The sequence below is a fragment of the Equus przewalskii genome, chromosome 14 (assembly GCF_037783145.1).
Source record: "Equus przewalskii isolate Varuska chromosome 14, EquPr2, whole genome shotgun sequence".
Classification (NCBI taxonomy): domain Eukaryota; kingdom Metazoa; phylum Chordata; class Mammalia; order Perissodactyla; family Equidae; genus Equus; species Equus przewalskii.
Window position 1 is genome coordinate 17,863,501 of NC_091844.1, and position 24,092 is coordinate 17,887,592.

At 41.3% G+C, this 24,092-nt stretch overlaps 2 protein-coding genes and 1 non-coding gene across 25 annotated transcripts in view; 1 reads left to right on the forward strand and 2 right to left on the reverse strand.

Moving 5' to 3' along the window:
• Positions 1 to 9,511, forward strand: part of IMMT (inner membrane mitochondrial protein) — a 50,656-nt gene extending 41,145 nt beyond the window's left edge. For 11 of the 20 annotated variants that reach the window (XR_011525921.1, XR_011525920.1, XM_070572170.1 and 8 more), the window contains 4 exons: positions 3,500 to 3,723; positions 6,288 to 6,419; positions 7,396 to 7,525; positions 8,574 to 9,511. Coding sequence is in view for 18 of the 20 variants with exons in the window: in XM_070572170.1 (XP_070428271.1) it covers positions 3,500 to 3,723; positions 6,288 to 6,419; positions 7,396 to 7,525; positions 8,574 to 9,187 (1,100 nt within the window). In the remaining 2 variants the exon portion in view is untranslated. Of the gene's footprint in view, positions 1 to 2,168; positions 2,184 to 3,499; positions 3,724 to 6,287; positions 6,420 to 7,395; positions 7,526 to 8,573 lie in introns of all 20 variants that reach the window. The other 9 variants (XM_070572179.1, XM_070572169.1, XM_070572175.1 and 6 more) reach the window with 1 other exon arrangement.
• Positions 9,512 to 14,634: 5,123 nt separating this feature from the next.
• PTCD3 (pentatricopeptide repeat domain 3) overlaps positions 14,635 to 24,092 on the reverse strand; it is a 31,192-nt gene continuing 21,734 nt past the window's right edge. For 2 of the 4 annotated variants that reach the window (XR_011525923.1, XR_011525922.1), the window contains exons 14-24: positions 23,613 to 23,663; positions 21,631 to 21,720; positions 21,311 to 21,339; positions 20,302 to 20,408; positions 19,523 to 19,601; positions 19,331 to 19,421; positions 18,326 to 18,411; positions 17,689 to 17,837; positions 16,156 to 16,536; positions 15,579 to 15,737; positions 14,635 to 15,309 (exon numbers count right to left, since the gene is read on the reverse strand). Coding sequence is in view for 2 of the 4 variants with exons in the window: in XM_070572190.1 (XP_070428291.1) it covers positions 15,231 to 15,309; positions 15,579 to 15,737; positions 16,156 to 16,197; positions 17,689 to 17,837; positions 18,326 to 18,411; positions 19,331 to 19,421; positions 19,523 to 19,601; positions 20,302 to 20,408; positions 21,311 to 21,339; positions 21,631 to 21,720; positions 23,613 to 23,663 (962 nt within the window). In the remaining 2 variants the exon portion in view is untranslated. The remainder of the gene's footprint in view (positions 15,310 to 15,578; positions 15,738 to 16,155; positions 16,537 to 17,688; positions 17,838 to 18,325; positions 18,412 to 19,330; positions 19,422 to 19,522; positions 19,602 to 20,301; positions 20,409 to 21,310; positions 21,340 to 21,630; positions 21,721 to 23,612; positions 23,664 to 24,092) is intronic. The other 2 variants (XM_070572190.1, XM_070572189.1) reach the window with 1 other exon arrangement.
• Positions 16,628 to 16,764, reverse strand: LOC139075880 (small nucleolar RNA SNORD94). The gene has a single exon (XR_011526792.1). It is a non-coding gene; the product is annotated as a small nucleolar RNA SNORD94 (small nucleolar RNA).

A 24,092-nucleotide genomic window follows, 5' to 3' on the forward strand; every position in this document is an offset into this window, starting at 1 on the left:
GCATTACAGAAATGTATCATGTAGAAAGTATCCTGTAGAAATGGCATCTGGTGAAGTTTCCCTTCCACCCCTGCCCACAGCACAGTTTTCCTCCCAATGTTGCTGATTACTTTTGTGTCTCTGGAGATAGTGAATTATTCCATGCTTACCCCAGCCCTCAATAGATATCCCTGCCTCTGAAATCTGCATTCAAGACCTATACCAAACTCATTGGTAATGGTTTGCGTTATCAGTTATTTTGCTCTTATTAGTCTTATTTCCCTATGTTATAAATGTCCTGGTGATAATTCATCTAATGCTTTTTCTGTGTTCTCCATACCTGAGCAGTGTCAAACATATAATAATAGCTAACATTATTGGGCATTATTTATGTCTAGCACTGTGTCCTAAGTATTTCACATGTATTAACCTATTTAAAGTTCCTAACAGCCCTATGAGGTAAGTTTTGTTATTATGCCCATTTTGTAGATGAGAAAACTGAGAAACACAGAGGTTAAATAACTTGCCCAAGGTTGAGGATAGAGCCAGGATTTCATTCTCATCCACTAGCCTCGGTGTTCTCTGCCTGATTGATTTGTATTGGCAGCATAGGACTCCCTTTTGGGCTTTTGAGAAGAGGAGTGATGTGACTGTAATAAGGAGGAAAATTAATTTATCCGAGATTGAGGGTGTAGGGAGGGATGCCCAAGGGCAAGGAAGCTAGTTAAAAGCTGCTGGAGTAATCTGAGGGCGAAGTGCTAGGGGCTGCGTAGTGTGTATGCTGGGGCACTGGAAATGAAGACTAGGAAAGAAACTTAGAGGTAATCATTTAGCAGTTGATTTGTTGAACCATAACTTATATGAAGTTGACAGTATACGTATACACTCCCTGGTCCAGCAGTTCAGCTCCTGGTGTGTGCTCAAGAAAACTCACACGGTGCTCAGGGAGACTCATAAAAATGTTTAGCAGCACTGTGTTAAGAGCAGAAGAATCAGAAACAGCTAACTGTGCCTCACATATGGCAGTGCAAATGAATGAACCAGAACTACATCTCCCAAACATAAATGTTAAGAAAAACAGAAAGTTGCAGAAGAATACTAGGGTAGGATACCACTTACATGAAGCTTAAGAACATGCAAAACTAAACTATATATTGGTTAAGGATGCATACATGTGCAAAGTATAACAAAATGAAGGATAAATACCAGATTCAGATAGTAGATACCACCATGGGGGAAGGGAGGAGGAGCCATTGGGAAGCATGCATGTGAGTGTTGCCAGGATGGGAGAATGGGGTGCAAGTTGTAGATTGTCACTATTCCAGAGGACATTTCCTTTATTGCTTATGGAGTAGTGTATATAGCCATATTTATGTGCGGTGTTGAGACTGACATTCTCTCTCACCTTATCTATCTTTGCCAGTTTTTCCTGCAACATTGGGACAGATCCTTGCTCTGGTTAAATACCAGATTAAGTAGTTGACTTTTAGAGCGATTTTGGATGAAAAATACTTGTCTTTGAACTTGTTGAATCTCAGGAGCATTGCCAGGATGTTAAGAAGCTCATACTGAGGGGCAGGAGGCTAGCTGGGGTTTCCCTCTCCTGTCAGGTGCTCGCTCGGTGGTGCTTGTGATCATGGTTGGCAGCATCATCCAACTACTCAGAATGTTATTTTTTTTCTCCCTTACTGTCAAATCAGCCAATCGTAGTTCTTAGTTTAATTTGCACAGGTTAAATACAAATTTAATATGAATTCACTGTTTTCAAATTTCCAAAGAAGAAAGATTAATTTCTTAAATATTTGAAATGTTAGGAGAGGCCTAGAATAGTCAGGACTGTGACTTAGGGAAATACTCTATGAACTAATGCAAATGGGGGGTAAACAAGAATTGTAGTTTCTATGTAAAAGCTAAGTTGATTGCTTTAGCAAAAAATAGACGAGTCCCTGGAAACCAAAACTATCCTTAATATCAATGACTCTCTTATTTTTCTAATATTATTGTTTAATGTTCTTTTCAAATTTTAGGAAATAAACTCTGTCATTTTGCTTTCCAGTACTAAAATGTTTTTTCTACTGCTACTATCTGGTTCCTTCTTGTTTCCTTTTAGATGTGCCTATTTAATGATTAATAACTGAAATAAAATAGGTATGTTCTCTTTTTCAAACTGTTCTTCTTTTCCTTTGTAGGTATTTCTGACCTAGGTAAGTAATTATGAGTATTTTATGTTTTGAGTCTTAAAAGACTGAAGTCTTTTTGTTTTGTCTGAAATTCTTATACTAAACCATCTAAATAATAGAAAGTAGACTTATGTTCATATGATAAATCTGATTTGGATATTTTTGTCATCTGTGTGCTCTCAGGAACAACAGTGTTTCACCAAGTGATTGGAAACCTGTAGATGTGTGATATGTGTATATTTTGTAAAATTTCAAACATTAACAAGTAGGAAGAAAATTATAATGAAGTGTGGACCTATCACCCAACTTCAACAGTTATCAACACATGGCTGGTTTTGTCTCCTTCATTCCCCCAGCTTATGTTGAAGCAGATCCCAATATCATATTCTTTCACCTGTAAATACTTTGAGCATGTTTTTTAAATGTAATCACTATACTATTATCACTCTTAATAATAATACTGTAATGTCATCAATTGGCTATTTAGTGTTCAAGTATCCTCACTCACTTCATAGAATGATTTTTTTTAGTTGTTTTATTTGAATCAATATCCAGTGGAGTTACACATGTTGAATTTAGTCAGTAAATTTCTTATCCCCACTTTGTTTTTTGCTTTTCAACCTATTTATTGTGGAATTGAGTCATTTATCATATAGTATTTCCCACATTCTGTATTTTGCTGTTAGAGCCATAATTCTTAACCTGTGGTAATATATCAGGACACTTTTGGAGTGTGAAATTTGAAAAAAAAAGTGTGGAAGCCTAAATCAGACTCTTTGGGCATGAATATTTTAAAAAGCTCTATAAATGATGACGATGGACAGTTCTGGTTGCAGATCACTATTGTAGATAATATCATCTGTTTAAGAAAAGATACAAAAACCCTTTAGGGAAAAGTTGGAGAGAATTTGAATTTGATTAGAGTCTTAGCAGAAAGAATCTTAATTGGATGCCTGTTATGACTAATTGTAGTTATGCATGAAAGAAAATATAGAAGTGATTGTATATGTAAGCTTTGTCTTCAGAGGCAAAATTATGATGAGTTATAAAGCTAATTTATAATTAGTTCAGATTGGAAGCATGAAATTGGGTTCCTGGAAAAGAACTGATTATATACTTGAAGGCCTACCTAAATTACTTTGCTTGGCTTTGAAAGTGCCTTAGTTGTTGGACACAAGCTATGAATTTCTGATTGCACAGGAGAATTCAGATATCTTTTCAAATGTTAGCTGCTCTTTGCTTTTCTTTACAGCTGTTACAATTAAACTGCAATCAGTTGAACCTTGTAGATATATGATTTTGGTGAAATCATTAACACTTTAATGTGGCTCTCTGTGTAGCTGACAAGCTGTCTACCGATGATCTGAACTCCCTGATTGCTCACGCACATCGCCGCATTGACCAGCTCAACAGAGAGCTAGCAGAACAGAAAGCCACAGAGAAGCAGCACATTGCATTAGCCTTGGAAAAACAAAAGCTGGAAGAAAAGCGGGCATTTGACTCTGCAGTGGCAAAAGCATTAGAACATCACAGAAGTGAGATACAGGCTGAACAGGACAGAAAGGTAGAAGAAATGAGAACAATTGCCTGATGTTTAAAGTGAATCTAACTTGATTATCTACTTCTAGAGATAATACCAGCAGTCACCGACTTTAAAAATGCTAGATGTAAGTCATGCCGACCCACCTGTTGAATGGAGCTTTGGCCCTTGTTCTAGTCGGAACTTCTAGAGAAGGACTGATCTAGCAGAGTTCCTGTATGTTGAGCAGATCCTGAAGTGTGAGAAAGTAACAAGCTGCTAGTTTCCAGGATTATCTAGTTTATCTTTTCCCAGCGGAGCCTCTGTCCCCTAAAGCAGTGCTGAAAGAATCTCTTTTGGATTCTGAGGTTATTTTTCTCCACTCGTGTTTTTAAGTAATTGGTGGTTAAGAGTGGATTTTCATCCTCATCATCGTGTGTTAGATAGGTGTCTACAGGCCGATTTGGGAACCTGACTACTCTTCGTGTCCTCTCAGCTGCGCAGTTGACCACTCTTTCCTCATTGAAGCTCTTTTTTTTTGGTGAGGAAGATTGGCCCTGAGCTAACATCTGTTGCCAATCTTCCTTTCTTTGCTTGAGGAAGATTGTCACTGAGCTAACATCTGTGCCAGTGTTTCTCTGTTTTGTATGTGGGATGCCACCACAGTGTGGCTTGATGAGTGGTGTGTAGGTCCGTGCCTAGGATTCAAACCAGTGTACCCTGGGCCGCCAAAGCGGAGAGCGCAAACTTAATCACTACACTACTGGGTGGCTCCTTGAAGCTCTTCCTTCCATAGGCTGCCAGATACCACACTCTTCTGGCCTTTCTCTCACCTTGCTCCCACTCCTTGGGCTCCTTCTTTGCTCAGCCTCAAGAATTGGCATGCACTGGCATTGGTTCTGAAACCTTTTATCCATCTAAACTGTCTCCACGTGTTGTCGTCTAGTCCTGTCGCCTTGAAGTTTAAATACTGTCTGTCACTGAGACATTAATATTGCTAGCTCTGACCTCTGCTCTGGCTTCAGGTTCCTGGCCAGACTTGATGTCTCCAGCTGGATTTCAGTAGTTGTTTCATACTCCACATGTTCAAAACAAACTTCTTGATTCTCTCCAACCTGTCTCCCAGCCCCTCAGCTCGTTTCTCTCTAAACCTCCATGTACCCAGTTGCTCAAGCCAGAAATCATGCTTCGTTGTTTCTCCATCAACTTTCACATCCAGTCCATTGACAGATCCTACCAGTTCTGTATCCAAAGTAAATCTCAGATCTGTCCATTTTTCTCTTTCTCCCTTACCACCACCTTAGTCCTGAGTATCATCTTAACAGCTTCCCTGTTTTCATACCCGTCTTTCTATGTCTGTTTACACAGGCAAGTGGTCCCTATAAAACATACTCTGATCAGACACAGGCTGCTGAAAGTCCTCCGCTGACTGCCTGCTGCATTTAACATAAAATCCAGATCCTTAACCTGTGCCAGAAAGGCCTTGCTCTCATTCCTGCTTGCTGAGCCAGGTGCCTGGGATTTTTCTTTTTTTCTTTCTTTCTTTTTTGATTCCTTGACTGCATCTCTTGCCGTGGGAAGTCTTTCCTCTGCCCAGTACGTTGTTCTGGCTCATCTCTTGAAACCTTGATTGTAAGCTTGAATGTCACCTTCACAGCCCAGCTTTTCCCGTCCCTTCAATGTAAGGTAGAGCCTCTGTATTACTTTCTCTCATATTGGCCTATTCTTGTAAAAACAAGTATCACAATCTGAGATGTGTGCTTTGTTTACTTGTTTACTGTCTCATTCCTTCACTGGAAAGTACGCCACATGGAGTGAGAAGTTTGTCTGCCTTGAGCGCTTGCCTCTGAGCGTGTGGTAGGCACTGTCTGGCACAGGGCTGGCACTTCATAAATATTTATGCACTGACTGAATGGATTCATTCATTATATTGTTTCTGAGAAGAAGTCAGTCATGAATTCCAGGTCATCAATGTTAAATAATTTGCAGTATGACCCATGGCCAAGTGTAAGCAAGACATGATAGGCTTTTCATATTTTGGTTTCATTTGGCCTGTGATGCATCTACATTGATATTAAAGTAAGCAGTTTTCTTTGTTTAGAAGAAATTGTATTCAGTAATTGCCAGATACTTATTTCTTAACAGTTCTTCACAGTAGGCATTATTATTCACAGATGAGAAAATGGAGACTTGAGAAAATAATTTCTCCAAGGTCACAGAGCTGGTGTAGTGAAGCTGTGTTTCATCCCGTCTTTGTAGGTTTTTTTTCCCCCATGATCTGAGATTTGTTAATTCTCAAGGGAGTGTGTGATTTGGGAAATTATAAGGAGGCAGCCTGGTGATATGGAAGAACACAAATTTGAGGGCAGAGAGACCTTATTTGAAATCCAGTTTTTGCCACAGCTGTGTGACCTTGTTTGAGTTGCCTTCCAACGTTCCGCTTTCTGATGCATATGAGAATTAGAAGTAAAGAATGTGTACACACGCATGGCACATCATGAGGGTTCAGGACAGGGAAGCTGCTATCATTGTTGTCACTAGTCTTTCTCTTTTTCAAAAAGTATATGTGGAGAATTGAGAACTCATCATTATTGTGTTTGGTTTTGCAGGTAGAAGAAGTCAGAGATGCCATGGAGAATGAAATGAGAACCCAGCTTCGCCGACAGGCTGCTGCTCACACTGATCACTTACGAGATGTCCTTAGGGTACAAGAGCAGGAGCTGAAATATGAATTTGAACAGGTGAGGACCTGTCGTAAAGCACCGACTCCCCTTCAACCTCCTTTTCCCCTTTACATTAACTCGCTCTCCCTTCCTTTTAACGTTCTCTGTATGTCATTTCCCCTGAGGACGTGGAGTAACGGGGAAGGATTCCTGTGGTACCCAGCCTGGGTGGAGTGGGGCTTTTATCTGTTTGCAGAACTGCTCCTTTTTACATAAAGGTGAACCTGTGTGTTACTGATCAGATGTGTTCTGTATCTACGTCCTAGTCATGTGGAGCATTCAGAGCTTCAAGGAGGGTTGGTAGAGTGGCTTCAGGAATGCAGATAATAATACTTGACATGTGTTATCTTCACAAAGTCCCGTGGGTCATGTGGTAGTTCTCAGATTTTTATATCTGAGGAAACTTCCCAGAGAGGTTAAGATTGGAAATCACAGAAGTCATCAGGATACCTTTAATCATAGTTTCTACTCAGCAAGTCATTTATATTAACTGATTATTTTGTCTCACAAGAAAGGAACGAGGTGTTCCACGTAAGGAAATCTTCCACAAAATTGAAATTCATACCACTGTGAGAAGTTATTTTGCTCTGAATTCTACTTGATGGATATTCTTCTGAGAAAAATGAATAATAAGCTCTTAAATAGGGCTATTGAATAAAAGTTAATCTAATTATTATGTTTGGGTGGCAGTGCAGTTATTTTACTTTCTAAAGTTGGCATTTTCTCATTTTAGTAGCCTTCTTTCTTCTCCTGGTCTGCTTCCTCTAATATTAGGTTCCATCAGTAAATTTGTAGAAAATTATACATCAAATAGAAGTTGTAGGAAATTTTTGAAGCCTTACATGTTTATGGGAATTTCATGACAATAGTTTTGAGATTTTAAAGGCCCTGTTAGCTTTTAGAGGTAGCAGTTGCTGGAAGACTGAGTGTCTCGATAAGTGGCATGCGCTGAGGTAGCATCACTTGTTTTTGTACACTCTTTATTTTATTTCAGGACCTGTCTGAGAAACTCGCTGAACAAGAATTACAGTTTCGTCGGCTCAGTCAAGAGCAAGTCGACAACTTTACTCTGGATATAAACACTGCCTATGCCAGACTGAGAGGAATCGAACAGGCCGTTCAGAGTGAGCACATCGACTTCTTACAGATAATTTTATTCAGTCCAACTTCTTAGGATAATTTCTTGTTACAAGGATAATGGGATACATGCATTGACATTAGGGCATAAAGATGCTGAAGTCACTCCAATAAATTGGTTCATTTCTTAGAAAATCAGCCCCAGATTTGATAAGTTTGGAACATAGAAAGTTGTGAGAGGAAATTAAAAACAACTAAAAATTAAATCTAAATAACTTGAAGTTTTACTCCTTATGTGACAGTCATGAGATCACCATTTACAAGGCAGTTTACCCAGCACAGTTTGGTTATGTTTCATGTGCCCTGAATGGAGAAAAAGGTTGGTGTGGCTCCATGCATGCCCTCCAGGCCCTGCTGACCTGTCTCCAGCCCTCTTGTTGGAGGGTTATCTGAAGGCTGGTGATTTGCTGATTGCACCCACCAGATGGACCATGGTTATGGTGATGCCTCCAGGTGCCCCATTGAAAGGGCAATGTCCTGACAGAATGTTGATAAAATGGTTTCTTTGGGATGTGTGGAATCTTTTTTGTCAGATAATAAAGATAAGCTAAGTACTCATGAAGTTTCAAGATCCAGTAGTGCATTAAGTTTATTTGAAGTCTCCCATTCCTTTGCAGGAAGTTTCTGATGGCCTTGGCATAAGTTTTAGTTGAATTTAAGTGTCATGTTTCTTTCTCAGATATTTCTAAAGATAAATCTATCTGGATTAGATACCATGCATTGTCCTTACTGTCATAGGAAGAGCAGGGAGACTCAGTTGTGCTTCTGCACATACATCCTCCCAGTTTTCTCCATGGCTTATTAAGAACAACTCCTCATCAAATTATGTCATGCCTTGTTGCCTCAGGAAGAGGCCAGCTAGGAAAGAACACATGAGGAATAAGTGGGAATGAGGTTGGAAGAGGTTCTCTTGGGCCCCATCTCCCACATGGGTGGATTTACCTTAGTGAAGGTACATCAGTTCTCTGGATGTATGAGAAGGACATGTGGTCAGGTAGAGAGATAAATGTTTTTCTTTGCCTTTTTTTTTAATAGGTCATGCAGTTGCTGAAGAGGAGGCTAGAAAAGCCCACCAACTCTGGCTTTCGGTGGAGGCATTGAAGTACAGCATGAAGACGGCGTCTGCGGACCTGCCCACTGTTCCGCTGGGTAGCGCAGTTGAGGCCATCAAAGCCAGCTGTTCTGATAGTGAATTCGCCCAGGCTTTAACTGCAGCCATTCCTCCAGAGTCCCTGACCCGTGGGGTGTACAGTGAAGAGACCCTTAGAGTCCGTTTCTATGCTGTCCAGAAACTGGCCCGAAGGGTAGCAATGATTGATGAAACCAGAAATAGCTTGTACCAATACTTCCTCTCCTACTTGCAGTCCCTGCTCCTATTCCCACCTCAGCAACTGAAGCCACCGGCCGAGCTCTGCCCTGAGGATATAAACACATTTAAATTACTGTCATATGCCTCTTACTGCATTGAGCATGGTGATTTGGAGCTGGCAGCAAAGTTTGTCAATCAGCTGAAAGGAGAGTCCAGACGAGTGGCACAGGACTGGCTGAAGGAAGCCCGGATGACCCTAGAAACTAAACAGATAGTGGACATCCTGACAGCATACGCCAGCGCCGTAGGAATAGGAACCACTCAAGTGCAGCAAGAGTAAGGTCTAGGAAGAGTTTTGTAAAGTCGTATTTCATGTCAAGGAAATCAGTAATACATGGAGGGTTTGCAGCAGGGTCCCAGAATTGTCTAGAAATGAGCAGGTTACAAGTACTGTTCTAAATGTTAACACCTGTTGCATTTATATTATTTCCACTTGCTATCATGTCAGTGAACTCCAGGAATACTTTCTTTGCAACTTGTGTAACATTTTCCGTTTTTCAGGTTTTACTGATCAGGCTTGTGAGCCAATCAAAATAATGTTTGTGATCCCTGTTATTATTGATTTTGCCCTTGGAGCAAACTGAATAAAACAAAAAAATGAAAACCGAGTAGCTTATCCCTTTTCAAAAAGTACCATTTCTGATTCGTTGTGTGTATGAACTGGGTCCCAGAAATCCAAGGCCTGTTCTTGGCTTTTAAGGTTCTGGTGAACTGATTCCTACTGGTCAAACTCAAAAGTGATGTACAAGCCCAAATGCCAGTATAATTGTAGATGTATCAGCCTACTGATTGAAAGGCACTAGAAATAGTCCGTATCCCAAACTTTTTTGATTGCTACCACAAGACACCCTGCCCCCCCCCGCCACCGCGTGTGCATATATATATATATATATATATGTTTTTTTTTTTTTTTCTTTGAGCTTCTTGAAACACTGCTTCCCCCTTTCTACTTGTGATGCACTGTTTGCTTGTCTGCGGGATTAAAAAAAAATGTTGGTCTCTACCCACAAATTAACTAAACAGTCCTCAAAACGGGTCACAGCTCACAGTTCTGAGACACTGGTATTGACCTTACTCCTTTCTGGTACCTTCTCTGTGAATTTCTTTATTGACGTTGGGGTGGTGAACCTGGAATCTTAAAAAGGTTCAATAATTTTGTGGTATATTTGAACTGGACTGCCATAAAACCCAGAGAATTTACTTTCTTGGTTCACTTATCTGAAGATTAGGACAATTGTCATATTGGGTAAACATTAGCAAATTCATTTTTTACTCCATGAAAATACTTTTTCTTCAAAATTATTTTTTGTTGGGGTTTATGTATTCACAGAGATTATTGAGAAGGCACTTTTATCTGAGCCATGTATCTGCAAATCATGAAAAAAGTGGAGGGAGCTCTGTTTTATTTTTCTGCAGCAGTATGCTAGCCCCTGAATTTGGACTGTCACATTCAAGCCTGCATGGCACTTGACCTTGTTCTTTGATTTGGGCATCCATTGATCCATCTTGGCCTGAGTTGTTGTTGTTAATATTCCTTATGTTCCTCCTAAAGGAATCCCCTAAAGGGATTTTTTTAATGCTTTTTTTGGGGTGAGGAAGATTGGCCCTGAGCTAATATCTGTTGCCAGTCCTATTTTTTTCCTCTCCCCAAAGCCCCCAGGACGTAGTTGTAAGTCATTCGAGTTCTTCTGTGTGGGATGCTGCCACACCATGGCTTGATGAACGGTGTGCAGGCTGTGCCCAGGATATGAACTGGTGAGCCCCAGGCTGCTGAAGCGGAGCAGGTGAGCTTAACTGCTTGGCCTTTGGGCTGGGGGATTTTTAATTCAGTAAGATACATCTAGTTTCTCTGACTAGAACACATGCTTTGTGTAATGTCCTTAACTTCTGCAGGTAGAGTCACTCGACAACTGTGGGCTATTAAGTTTTTTCTGGAAGATAATGGGGCTGCCCTAAGTTCATCCGTTCTTCCCCTTTGCAATGGCCATGAAGTTGCAAAATGCATTAACTTGCAAAGCTGACTACTTACCTATTTGTCAAATGAGAATTGCTTGTAAGTTTTATTTTACTCATGAAATACGTAAAGTATTACAGTTTATAAGGAAATCTAAATTTCTCTAGGAGTCTAGGAGTAACTTCCTTCAGGTATGATTATCTGAGCTCACAAGCAGCAAGCAATCCTGAGTGGTTTAGTTTAGCTCTGTAAGTCAAAATCACGAAGACCACTGGCTTTCAAACTGTAGTAGATGCTTTAGCAAACCGCCCCACCCCCACTACATAGTGGAAACAGGCTGATGTTGAAAAGGGGTCTCTGCTTGGCCCGGCCTTGATCTTCCTTCCTCATGCCTAGTAAAATCCATCTTCCTGAGATGTCACTCAACAACCCTTCAAGTGAAAACGGCCTTTATTTGGGCCTAAAGAGCCTTTTCATCACTTCTCAGTTCTACTTCCAGGAGGTGGAGTCCAAAGGAGCAAGGTTGGGGGACGGTGGACACAGCCCCGGGCACTTAGGGCGGGGCAGCTTCACAGCACGTCTGCATTTAACCTGCAAGTCATGTTACACCTCTGCCACTTCCTTTCCTTTCGTTGTCTCAATCTGTTTTAGCCTTTAATTGGGTTACCTTCTTGCCTCCTGAGTGCTGTAGACAGTATGCCTCAACGTTTTAAACTCCAGATTTATTAAAATTCTGATCTTTGCAAAATGTCTGAAGTTTCAAAATCAGTAATGTAACAAACTAAAATGTAACTTTAGTCTTTTTTTTAAGGCATACTCCTTCTGTAGTCCTTAGTATTAAATCCTCTGCTCTTAGCAGGTTCTGGATAAAAGCAGTCTCCAAGTCCCAAAGGAGTTGTCCCACCAGTTCTAAAGTAACTTGCTTGTACTGAGTGCAGGACAGATAATTTGAGTTAAAAGGGAAATAAAAAGGATTAAATATCAGACAAATCACTCTTCATCAGCTCCACTGGTTACCATTTTCCCGAAACAAGGCTAAGCTTCCCTGGTTTCCTTTCCGTTGCTGCCGTTAGGGGCCTTGGGGACCCTGAGGTTGGCAGGGGAGCATGAGAAACCAAAGGGTCGGGAGTGGGGAGGAGCAGTACCTGGCCACTCTGCCCATGTGAGGAGGTGACGTGGTCCCACTGGCTTGTTAGTCTGATCTAGCTGTGTGGACAATGCCCTGGGGTTTTCAGGAAGAGGAAGGGGCTCTGGAGCGATGGAGGCAAGGGCCAGTGCATTATTGTGGGGACAGAGTGCTCTGGTATTGGTGGCAAAGCTTAGATTTCCCTGGGAATAAATTTTATCATGACCTTTACTCCTCTTGGACATTCTTAGTTTTCAAGTCTAAACTCTTGCTTAGCTCTGGAAACTTCTGGGCTTGATCTCCAGTGGTCCTTCTGAATCTTCTACAAAGTCCACGGCTGTGCAGGTTGGCTGGACAACATTCTTTTACAGGACAGGCTCCTTTCGGGGCCAGGCTAGAGGTTCCTTCACTGCCCAGGCGTTGTGTACTTACATCTGATCATATCCCAGCACACTGCCTTCTAGCAACCAACCCAGAGACTCTTTTCTCTGCTAAATGCCACTGTCTCTGACTCTAAAACGTGCCCTGCCCATCCATACTCCTAGTGACTGCTGTCTCGGAGCATATCCTATTTCAGTGTCTCTCAAACTTCTTTGACCATGACGAGCAGTAAAATAATTTATATCATGATCTGGTACATATATGCATGTATATCTTTATTTATGGCACTGTAAAAAACGCACCACAAAACTTTACTGCATGCGACGTACTTAAATTTTCTAATCCATTTCATTAAAATATTCATCACCCACAAAAACTGATTTCAGACCCTGCAGACTGACAGATATAAGACAGTCCTTTTATTGCTAGAGTCCTCATACATCCTGTTGAACCAAAATCTGCTAGTTTCCAATTTCCACACATCGGTAATCTAACTGAGACAACACTCAAGTTCATCCCACATACATTAAGACACCTCCCTTTACCGTTCCCATTCCGTGAGTCCTGACTCCCATTTGCTCTTCTGTTTGGTTTCTTCTTTTCCTTTTCTATATAAGCTACTCACAGGTAGTTTCACTACCCTCAGTTCCCAATTTCCAAAAGGCTGTTTTCAGATTTTTATTTTAACATAGTTGCTTTATATACGATTAATGCTGATGCCTCTCAGCTCTGGCATCATTAAAGCAGCATATCCCCTTTTAATGCTGTGAAGCTTTTCAAACTTGATTTGGTCCTAATTGTATTGAGTTATAAACCTTTTTCCTCATATCATTTTGTTTAAAATGTTAAACTGAGTTCTGTATTGTAAATAGAAATTTCTCCTATATAAACATCAACTGAGATGTTGAGACTGTTCCGTAAGAGTGGTCTTAAAAATGAAATGTTCTACTTCACCAAGAAGCCCCTCATTTTTGTAACTGCCATTTAGGAATGCAGTTTTTGAGTTGTATTGAAGTGCAGAGACAGTGGTAGAGCAAGTAGAGACAGCAATTAAGGGGAGACCCAGGACCAAAAGCAAAAATTGGTAGGTTACTTTGGCATAGAAAAAGAGAACATCTTTTACTATCAGAGGCTACTATTTCACCAGTTAGTGAAATCAACATTTAACAATAAGAATGGAGACCAATCCTATAGGCCTTAATTTTTCCCCCAAAAAGTTCAAAGCAGTTATTTGCCCAGAGTGGGGGTCTGGAATATCCGTAACAGTTAAAACCACTGAGCTACACATCACCCACTTTGCAAGTCCACTAGACTCACATGACATCGTCCAGATGGACTTTCCCATCAACTTTATAGCAGCAAAGCATTATGGTGAGGATTCAGCTAGCACCTGGCAAGGGGAGAAGTTACCACAATTAGCAGGATTGCACTGAGGGAGTTCTCGCAGAGATTCAGGCATTTGCAGGTGTCGATGAACCGGGGAAAGAAAGGGCTGAGTTAACAGAAGCTCCCAGGCAGCCAGGTTCTCCTTGGAAGTTGTAAACCAAGATCAGAGGCTAACCTGCTCTATCTGACCTTTCTGCTCATTTGCTCTGATATGTCAAGAGGCTAATGGCGCAATGTACATGAATGTTTAAGTAGCTGACTACTGTCATTTCCCCCCGTCTTTGTCCGTCAATTAGATGTCAAACTTGGACATTCTGGGAGAGAACGTGCACTGATACTTAGGTTTCTGAAGATGTATCACTGGGTTCCAGACTAGAGAGAATGGTAAATGGAGATGGGAGCAGACATCAATACAATACACTAGCAGCCCATAAACGTCAACCCCGGCAGGCTAAGGATGAGGTTGCTCCTCTGTGAGGACTCATGGGGTGCCTCAGTAAATCTGGGAATTAGATACGAGCAAAACAGCCTGTGGGAGAAGCCCTTGTGAAGGTCAAAACGCTTCTGCAAACCTCTCAAATTCCTGTTAGCTTCCAATATTATCTGAAAGCCATAGTGGTTAAGAGAGAAATGCTAGAAGTACAGGTTCTTGACCAACTTGATTACCAGCAATGCACAATTGTAACAAGACATTTCAATCATTACGTCACCACAAGCCCTCAGTGAGACCACACTAAGTACAGCACAACTAAAGAAGGTGCCAGCACACACAAAATAGGGGGAGAGAAAGGAGAAGACGAAACGCTCTTGTGCAAGCCCCACGTCTAGTGGGAGGACTATGGCAAAGGCTATATAAAGACAACATAAATGCCTACACATGTACAGTAGTTACATGTTTATTTACAGTCTTCATTTTCCCAGCTGTGCAGCCTAAACTTCTGCCGTTGTCATTTAATCAATTCTAAGATGCACAATTTTTTACATCTAAATATCCCTGAAATTGGGGTACTACTGACCCATTATCAACTGTGATGTAATTGTATGACAACTTCCTTTAGACGCCTTCTCTAAGATCAAGAAGTACCCGCATCACAGCATCACCCAATGAAGGCTGAGCTCCACAAGGGGAGGGCAAACCAGTGACCACAGAGCGTGACGTCGGCTGACGAACACTGCAGGTGTGCAGAGCTTATGCCGAAATCGGGAGCTATGTACCTCACAACGTGTGTCTAAGGAAATGAAAACAGTAGTGCTGCTTCTGTTTTCAACAATAAACCCTGAATGGATGGTTTACAAAGTATCAAATTAGGAATTTAACCTAAATAAGTCAGTGCTGTATTCAACTGTACTTCAAAGTTCACCAAATCTGTATTACTGTCATGTTTTCTTCGTATCATGGTTAAATATGAACGTCTCAGTTCTCAAGTGTAATTACAGCAGCTATGCTAGGCCACAGCTGCTCCTGATCCACCACTTCTATTTGCCTTCGCTGATGTCACTGTCACTGTCGCTGTCACTGTCACTGGTCAATGCAGTTAGGTTTCCCAGGGCTTCCCTGTAAGGAAAATGAACAGGAGCGTTACACTGCAGCTCGTTCTGGGGGAGGGGAGACTGCAGCTGCACAAACTATATTTACAAAGGAGAAGGTTCCAACGGCCAAATCTACAGGCCTCCTCGACTTGGATGACAAATGAAATTGTTAAATCAATACACCTTGACTTTTTGCAAAGAAAGAAGAAAATTCAGAGGTTAGAAAGAAGACGGACGAAAGGTCTGCTCCATTTTTCTACTTTCTCTCATGGTGACATTACAGGACCCACTTACTTCTGCTCCTGGCTGACTGCGAAGTCAGCCGTCACTCTCTGGGTGAGGCTCTCACAAATAGGTAAGCTGAAGGCACTCGCCAGCTTCACTACCTCCATGGCCTTGTCAGGGCTACTGGATGCTTTTGCACTGTCCATAAACTCATTCAGCAACTCATTCCTGTAAAAGAAAGGCAACATGTCAACAGTCCCCAACTAAACCCCTCAATCTCTTCAGTCAAAGATTTACATGCAAAATCGAGCATTTTATAAAGTTCAGTCATAAAATCCTCAACAGTAGCTCTGGAGGCAATGTTACACGAAGTCTAACTGGGCCAGAGAGAATGGACATTGGCTGAACATGCCCTCACTGAGGATCTATTCCCGTGTGCTGCGATCCCTGAGGACAGATGAAAAACCGCTTGCCTCAGGATGCCCTAGATGGTGGGAGAAACCGTGCATCTGCTCGCCTGTCAGACGAACGCCCAATACACTATGGCTAGGGTACGTGAAGAAATTCCAATCACCCCACCGTAAGAGTTTAGCCCATGCAGCTAATTCCCGGATATATTCTGGCAGGTCTGTTACCTCCAACGTACCTCGGGATCTTATTATGCTTCCTGAAAAGCTCCAACATTTTCCTGTTCAAGATGAGATAGGAGGAAGATTATGACTATTCATAGAAGAGAAGGCAATCAAACGACCGTAGCTGCTCTCCTGGACTCAGAGACTAAGCGTCCTTCCTCACTACAGGGGAAGCTCCTGAAGACGCACATCTGTGAGCTCCACTGGCTCCCACTCCTGTGTTTACATCACAATCACCTCAGATGCGTCAACCCTCTCCTCCCAAACCTCCTATGTGGACACTGCAAGTGTCACAGGCGATCCCGCTCTGCTGCCAGTGTGGAGAGCTGCTGGGGTATATCCCCTGTAGAGCACCGCCTCAGTCCTCCGAGGGAGGGAGTACATCCCGTGGGCAGCTGGAAGAGAGGGATGCAACTGAGTGCGATCTCCTTACTCTCTCACAATCCAATATGAGTTCAGTGTGTCCTAAAGCTACGTCATGAAGAGCAGGCTCAGATTAAGGCATCAGTCTCATGTAAGTGCTCGCCGTTATCCTGCCACATGCAGGACAAAGGAGAAACACATACACTCAGCTCCCATGACTCAGCTGAGGTCCGTACCCCTGCGCCAATCATCACAGCCTGATTCATAACAAGTGTGTGTCAACCCGCCTGAGTTACATTCAAGCATCGGGCGCTTCCGTCACTAGAAGTGCAGCAGGCCACGTGTGATTCACACTCCTAAGACCAGCTGAGGCAGCAAAGCCTTCATCAGCTTTTCCTGGAGATAGTGAACAGCCATATTCTGGACTGACAATCACATGTTCAAAGTAAGTTACTTTCTTGGGCTGAAGAAGCCATGCACAAGTACCCCCCACTTACTGACTTTTAGAACTAACACACATTTACAGCCAAAACAAAATACAGCAGAAACACTTAACTGTGACTACTCCTACAAAGTATTCCTTTGCTGACTTCTCTGCTTTTGGAAAAATGAATATGCATAAGGTGTCCATTCACAAAATTAGTATGGGAATGAAACGCTGACAAAACACATAACTAGAATACAGTGGCACAAACCAGACGGATTCTACTCAAGGCCACGTTTCAATACTAGTGAATGCCAGTTTCCTGAAGTCCAAGTATACAACCCACACTGTAAGCTGGGAAGTGGGGGGAGCACCCACAAATGAAATATTTGAAGAAACCTAATGCCCAAAACATTTTCAAAAATAAGATTCTTCGATCACTTTGCTCTTTATTTAAGCAGACAGATAAGTGACTTACTTGCCCACGGATACAGAAAACAGGTCAGAAATGGAAAGAATTAGCCCACGGAACCACATCCTCTCTTAAATACACCCCATATACTGGCCTTATTCCAAAAGTTTGCTTTTCAGTTGATATTTGGAAGTTCCACTGAAAACGCATTATGTAGAAAACTCATTTGTCTCCTGATAAACTACACATCATAGAGCCAAATTAAGAGAACCTCTCCTGACCAGGGTGAAGGTTCCCTGAGACCCAAGTACCAACGCTGCTAATTCACACCTGGGGGATTGTACTCACCAGGCTTCCTGGGTTCTCCCAGCCCTTAAAAAAAGGACAGCTATATAGTTCAGAGGGTTGGCTGGCCAATCAGGAACAGTCTGTCTGGCATCTTGGTTTTCATACGTAGATTTGATATCTGCAGCACAGTCAGCAAACGCCACCTGAAGCTGAGAGGCTCTAAGAGTCAGCAGAACTGCCTAACTGGTTTTATAAGAATTCAAGTTCAGGAGACTCCATGAGACCATTAAAATTTTTGAGCAAGTGACTACATCACACATATTGCACACAAGTAAAAACAAAAAACCCCCCACTGCCCCGGGGTAAAAATGTGACTAGCCACATCTTTCAAATCCAACTATAGGTCTCTTTTCAGATAGCAATAAAAAAAAAAACAGCACAAACTGCTATTAATTATCAGGACAGAGTGACGTTATTTTCATATTCTTTGCTTTGGTCTAGAGAAATGAGTGACTTTAGAAATGGTAATCTGCTAATGGGTGGATATGTGTAGGTGGCAACATGGGTTTAGATGGCAGAGTTCTCCACAATGACAGATGAAACCGGGGAAAGTGCTCTTACAGGGCCCTTAGTACTAGAGAATATACTCGTTAGCGTACTCTAACAATAACCAAACCTGAGGAGCAATACATCCTACCTCTGGTGGGTGCTGATCCCTTGCCATGAGCATCAGAATCTCTTCTTTCAGGTCACTGCGATAAGTATGACCATATTCTTTACTATCTTGAAACAAAAAAGGAACAAAAAAGTGAGAAGTGATCACCATCACGTAAAACCAACACTCTCTGGCTGACCTTTGTCCACTGTCAGCTGTCACCCATATTTGATGGGTGAAAGTAAGCTGCTGACATTACCTATACCAGGTTTACTCCGAGGATTGCAGAAAACCAGCAGGATGAGTCACGGTAAGCAGAGACATAAGAGCAGTGAAAGCCAATGCCAGTAACCTGTGCTGGTCAAGTGTTAAACACAGCACACGCACTACACTTGAGAAGCCACCAGCTCCGTGTGGTAAGATGCTGTTTCACAGCAGCTGGGTATCGTCAACGGTCTTGTACATACAATCACTAGAACAGTCTTGTGCAGTAGTAGGGGAGGACTGTGGTCTCAGGGTTTCAGACATGGAAACTTGAGGCAGAGAGAAACTGACTTTAAGATCTCAGTCACCTGGTGGAAGAGATACAGCACCTTCCGCAGCCAATTTATGCACATAAGACACAAACACACACACAAACCAACAGTCATGGCTATTTCTTAGAAACACGAAGCATCACTGATTGGTTAGCAACTGAACCACAGTGATACAACATGGCACAGAGGAAAGACATAGGCCTTGGGGTTAGAGACCTGCATTTAGATTTAGGGTGTACCATGTAATTAGCACTGAGTCTCCCTTTGTCATGTCACGCAACAGGTACACAAAATCTAGCCTTTTCTTGTCACGAAGGCACTAATTTAGGTCATTTTCACTCAAGTAATCCAATATGTAACATGAGCACGCGAACCTGAAGTAGACCTCAACTAATCTATTCGATTTAGTCAAACATGCAAGTTTTCATCTCTTAACAACGTTAACATGTCTGTTAATCAAAATGTGGGACAATGAAGTGAGACAGGTGTGCACACATAAGCTGAAACCAACCTTTCCAAATCTGAGGGATCAATTCTAGTCGGTTGGCCACATCCAATGCTTGGAGAAGATCTATCAATGTTTGAGAATGGGGAAAGAAGACCTGATTAAGAGAAATACAAATATATTTTTGAAGTATAAATCAGAAAAGATACCCAACAAACATGTCTACAATAATAAATGATTAGTAACGAATCATCTTACTGAAGGTATCAGGTCCTTATACCACTTCAAAGTGACATCAATTTGTTCCATTAGGCAAAGCAAACTGAAAAACCTGGAACTGCAATGGGGAGAAAAAGTATGTTTATATAATGACACATTACATACAATTTTACAACAATTTACATGTTATAAACAATTTCAAGTTACATGGGCCAATGCTTGACCCAGGAGGTGCTAACTGCTTTCTGGACTTCCTAATTAATACCTTCTTATGAACTGGTCATTCAGGACTGCCTCCTCAGTATACTCTCAGCTCATGGGGAGCAGACAGTGAACATCATATTCATTTCCTAAGCATTTCATGTGAAGCAAGGATTCATCACACCCTCATTAACAGGCTGCCTCCTTTAGTTCTTGTTTTCATCCGCTTAAAAGCAAATCCACTTAAGGAGTCTCTTTGGACTCTAGTATGTTGTTCATCTTTAAAAACAAGAAGCTGTGATGAAATCTTGAGGGACTCACCCTACTAAAAATTCAAAAATATAAAATAGAAGGGTGTAGAAGATATGTGCATTTAAAGTGCTACAAAGAAAAACAGCTGAAAAGATATACAGCAAGACATCTCATTCTGGCAGATCAGTTTTAGCACTGTTTGAATTTCCAAGCACTCAATTAACACGTACTGTTAAGTGAGGTGTGCTACCTGAAATCAGAGGTGAGATAGGAGGGCCACCAACAGCCTCCCACTTGCAAAATTCACTAATGGTTGCTTAAAGGTGCGCCATTAATGCAAAAGGATACATTTCCAACACACTTACTAATAGAAATTACGTCGATTATCAGGTCCAATGAATTTCCAGTTGTCTCCAGTGTTTAAAAGCCCATGTACTTGGTAAGCAAGTTCTAGATCTCTGAGAGATGAGCACTGAAAATTTACAAGTAGAAGGCATCACTCCAAGATCCTTATCAGCCAAACAGTGGCTCGTTACATAAAGAAAAAAAGCACAAGTTTCTTGTGGAAATACTCATATGCTGATTCAGTGTATTACTGGTGGACAGCAAATGAGTTACAAGAAAGGCGGTGGGTAGGGGTGGGAAATCACAACAAACTCCCAAGTTCCGCGAAATTTAAAACAAAATGATTTTGACCTAGAAATTATACCTTCAGAAATCAATCCTACAAAAATACTTGATCACATGCACAAAAGAGAGATGGAATGCCCACTCCAGCATCACTGTACTAGCAAAAAAACCCCATGAAGTAACTCCAAAATCCATCCATAGGAGAAGAGTTCTAAGTTAAATTGCAGTCTTTCTCATCTATGGAATACTTTATTGCTGTCAACAAACCAAACACCATGGAAATGCATCTGGGTGTGCATGTCTGAATACACAGAGGAAAAACCCTAGAAAGATACACACTAAACTGTAAAGCAATTATCCTTAGAAAAAAAGATATGCTAATTTATTCTGAAACTGCTTGAATTTTTTCCTATAATTAGCATGATAAAATGAAAAACCAAAATTAAAAAGAATCATCTTCAATTTAAAAAGTTACCAACAGCCAAATATGAAATACTCTGAAAACTTATTTGAACAAAAGTATGAAAAAAGACAATGTATACAATAAACACAGGGAAGGGATGTTATGTGATTTAACACAGATTTTAGAGAAACCAATAAGAAAAACAGAACCAAAAGACATGAAAAGAAGTAAGAGAAAGTCAAAGAATCAAGAAGACATCCTCCCACCAACCAGTTACAGATAAATTTAGGAAATGGATAAAAGGAAAAGGGAAAACAAGTTAAGCAAGAAATGGTACTTACAACTCTCATGGCTGACTGAAAAAACGCATCTGAAAAAGAAAGTTCCCAAGAGCCTTGGTTACCATGGATAAAACATATTTTCAAGTCAGTAACGTTAATTAAAATCCTGGCAACAAAACTTTCAATGCGTAAGACAAACCTAAAGGAATGAAAACTCAAGAGGAGCGGAGGGATACAGCAAGGTGCCACAGACATTTTGGCTTTCTCAGAATAATAACCCGAAAGATCACTAAGCTAACTTACACCTTGTCCTCAGAAGCCTCTACTAACCAGTACCCGGAAAACAGGCTCTGTGTTACACAAGCAATTTCTGTACATACCATCATCTGGGTCCTTTGGGGAAAATTTCTTTCCCATTACTTCATTCATGATGTCATAGATTATGAGGGGTGATCCTTTTGCAGAGCTCTCTACAGAATAAGGAAGCAAATGGTTTATCGTGAGTCCACTTCCTCTGCCACCACCAAGCACACAGCACCTAGTACAGGCAGCCACATTTCTCCTTCCTCCACCTGCAGTGTAAGGCCTGGCACAGCTGGTCAGGGCACCAGCTTGCTAAAGGAACAAATGCACCTACAGAGGGCAGCTCTCCCTAAGTTCTGGGACAGTTACTGATCTTTGGCTATGTGCTCCCAACAGAGACTCTTCCATTCCTTCTTAGTCTCTTCACATGCCTGACTTTCACTGAACTGGGAGACAGACACACAGCCCCCCTCGCCAAACCTGTATTCTTAGGAAAACAAACATAGTTTTTGCTAGTAATCACTACTATTCCTTTAAAGAATAATCAGGATGAGAAGGCCAAGAAAAAGAAAACTGTAGAATTAATGGACACGGACAGTCCTCTAAAATCACATGAACTGAGTATCACTAGGTAAGAAAATGCTCCTACAATATTCCCAAGCATATCACATTATTCACCCACATTCTCTTCCCTACCTTATCCACACACAAGTGATCATAGCATTTTAATGACAGCAGAGATGTATTCTGATAATTTCCTCAAGCAGGTTTCCATTTGCTACCATTCCTAACTTTATTATTAGGTACATATTCTAATTCATATGTAGTGTTTCTCCAGTATTTTAGGCTTTCTCCTTTGGGTAAATTCCCAGAAATTACTATTGCAGGCAGGTAAATTACATACATAAGACAAACTGATACACCTCATCCCACTCTGCCCCCACCGGCATGGGTGTCGCTTAGGAAGCCTAAGTCCCACTGGCTTGGTTAGCAACGGAATCAATGTGATATGTGACAGTAGAGGAATGGAACAAGCTTTGGGGCCAGAAAGACTAGCTTCACTACCTCACCAAGGTTGAGGAAAATTTTAGAAGATATAATTGTGTAAACTGCTTACCCGCTTCCAAGCTAACCTGTCCCCCACCCTAAAAGATCAAACACCTCCCTGTACACGAGAATATGGATTTTGTAAACTCAGCCCTCCAAAAGAGAGTGATTATCAAGTTTTTCTGTTGCATATAAAGTCTATCACAGGAGAGAAGGACTAGAGCTGTCATTTCTGAACCCAGGGGTTCTTTCTCTGGTTGGGGCAAACAGACAAAAAGCAAGAGATTACGAGCGTCTCCTGTGCGCCTTCCAAGCATGGGATCAGACGCTGTGCAATTCATTTAACCATTACACTCTGACGGCATTATTCCTCAGGTAAGGTTGCCAGTCCCTTTTGACACAGCTGGTAAATGGTGGAGGTGAAATTTCAACTCAGGTGTGCCTCTCCAAAGTCCATTCAACAGAGCACAGCTCCAAGAGGGACTGGCTGAACTAAAAGCAGGTGACAAAGGGAGCCTCACGGTTCTCCCACAAGGCTTCAAATTAAGGTTAAGGTGACTGTGGAGCAGCAATATTCAAGAACTACCTGCAAAGAAGGAAATGTTCCAAATATGCACCACCAAACACAGCAGCCACCAGCCACATGTGGCTAAGCACTAAGGCAGTTCAAAATTTTTAATTAAATATAGCTGGTGGCTATTGTACTGGACAGCACAGCTCTGGAGAGCAAAAGGAACTCCCAACTCAAGTACCTTCTGACCAGTTCTAACCGCACACCAACACTGTTAGTACACTAAATGATCCCTCTCCCCTCCAGCTCAAGGTTCGTATCACAAACAAGGTGACCACCCACAAAAATAACTTTTTGCTCAGGCTGTGGATGATGTTAGTTTGTGAATTCTCTATTCTTAATTTATATACAGAGAAGGTAACGTACAACAATTAATCAACGAAATTAAGGGAGCTGGGCCAACTTTCTACAGAAATTAACATAACATAATGTCATACATACCTTGTTGATAAAACAGCTGAATAATATAGTGATACGTTGCAAGCGAGGGTTCTCAAATTACCAGGTGGATAGAAAAAAATAAATAAGTCAAACACAGCTATCCAAAATATGGTTTGCTAAGGCATACTGAACTAAAAACATACTGATGCTGGTATTTAAGTACAAGATGATGCACTTCTACTCCTTTGAACAAAGACATTTCCTAACTTATCTGATTAATGTTAAGGTGAAAGGTGTCATAAAGACTGAATCGCTTTTAGAAAGTCCAGACACTTAGTACTAAAATGTTACAGCTAATGCTCTGTACTGTGATTGTTCAGTTAAGAACACTAAAGTAAACTGAAGTGATTTCCAAAACAACCTTCAATAAAGTACTGAAAAATATACAGTACACTAGCACACACTGGGATTCAAACACCTCATTATGCTAGAAAATGTAAAGGGATTTAAAGCTAGCTAACTCTAAGTGAACAAGTTTCC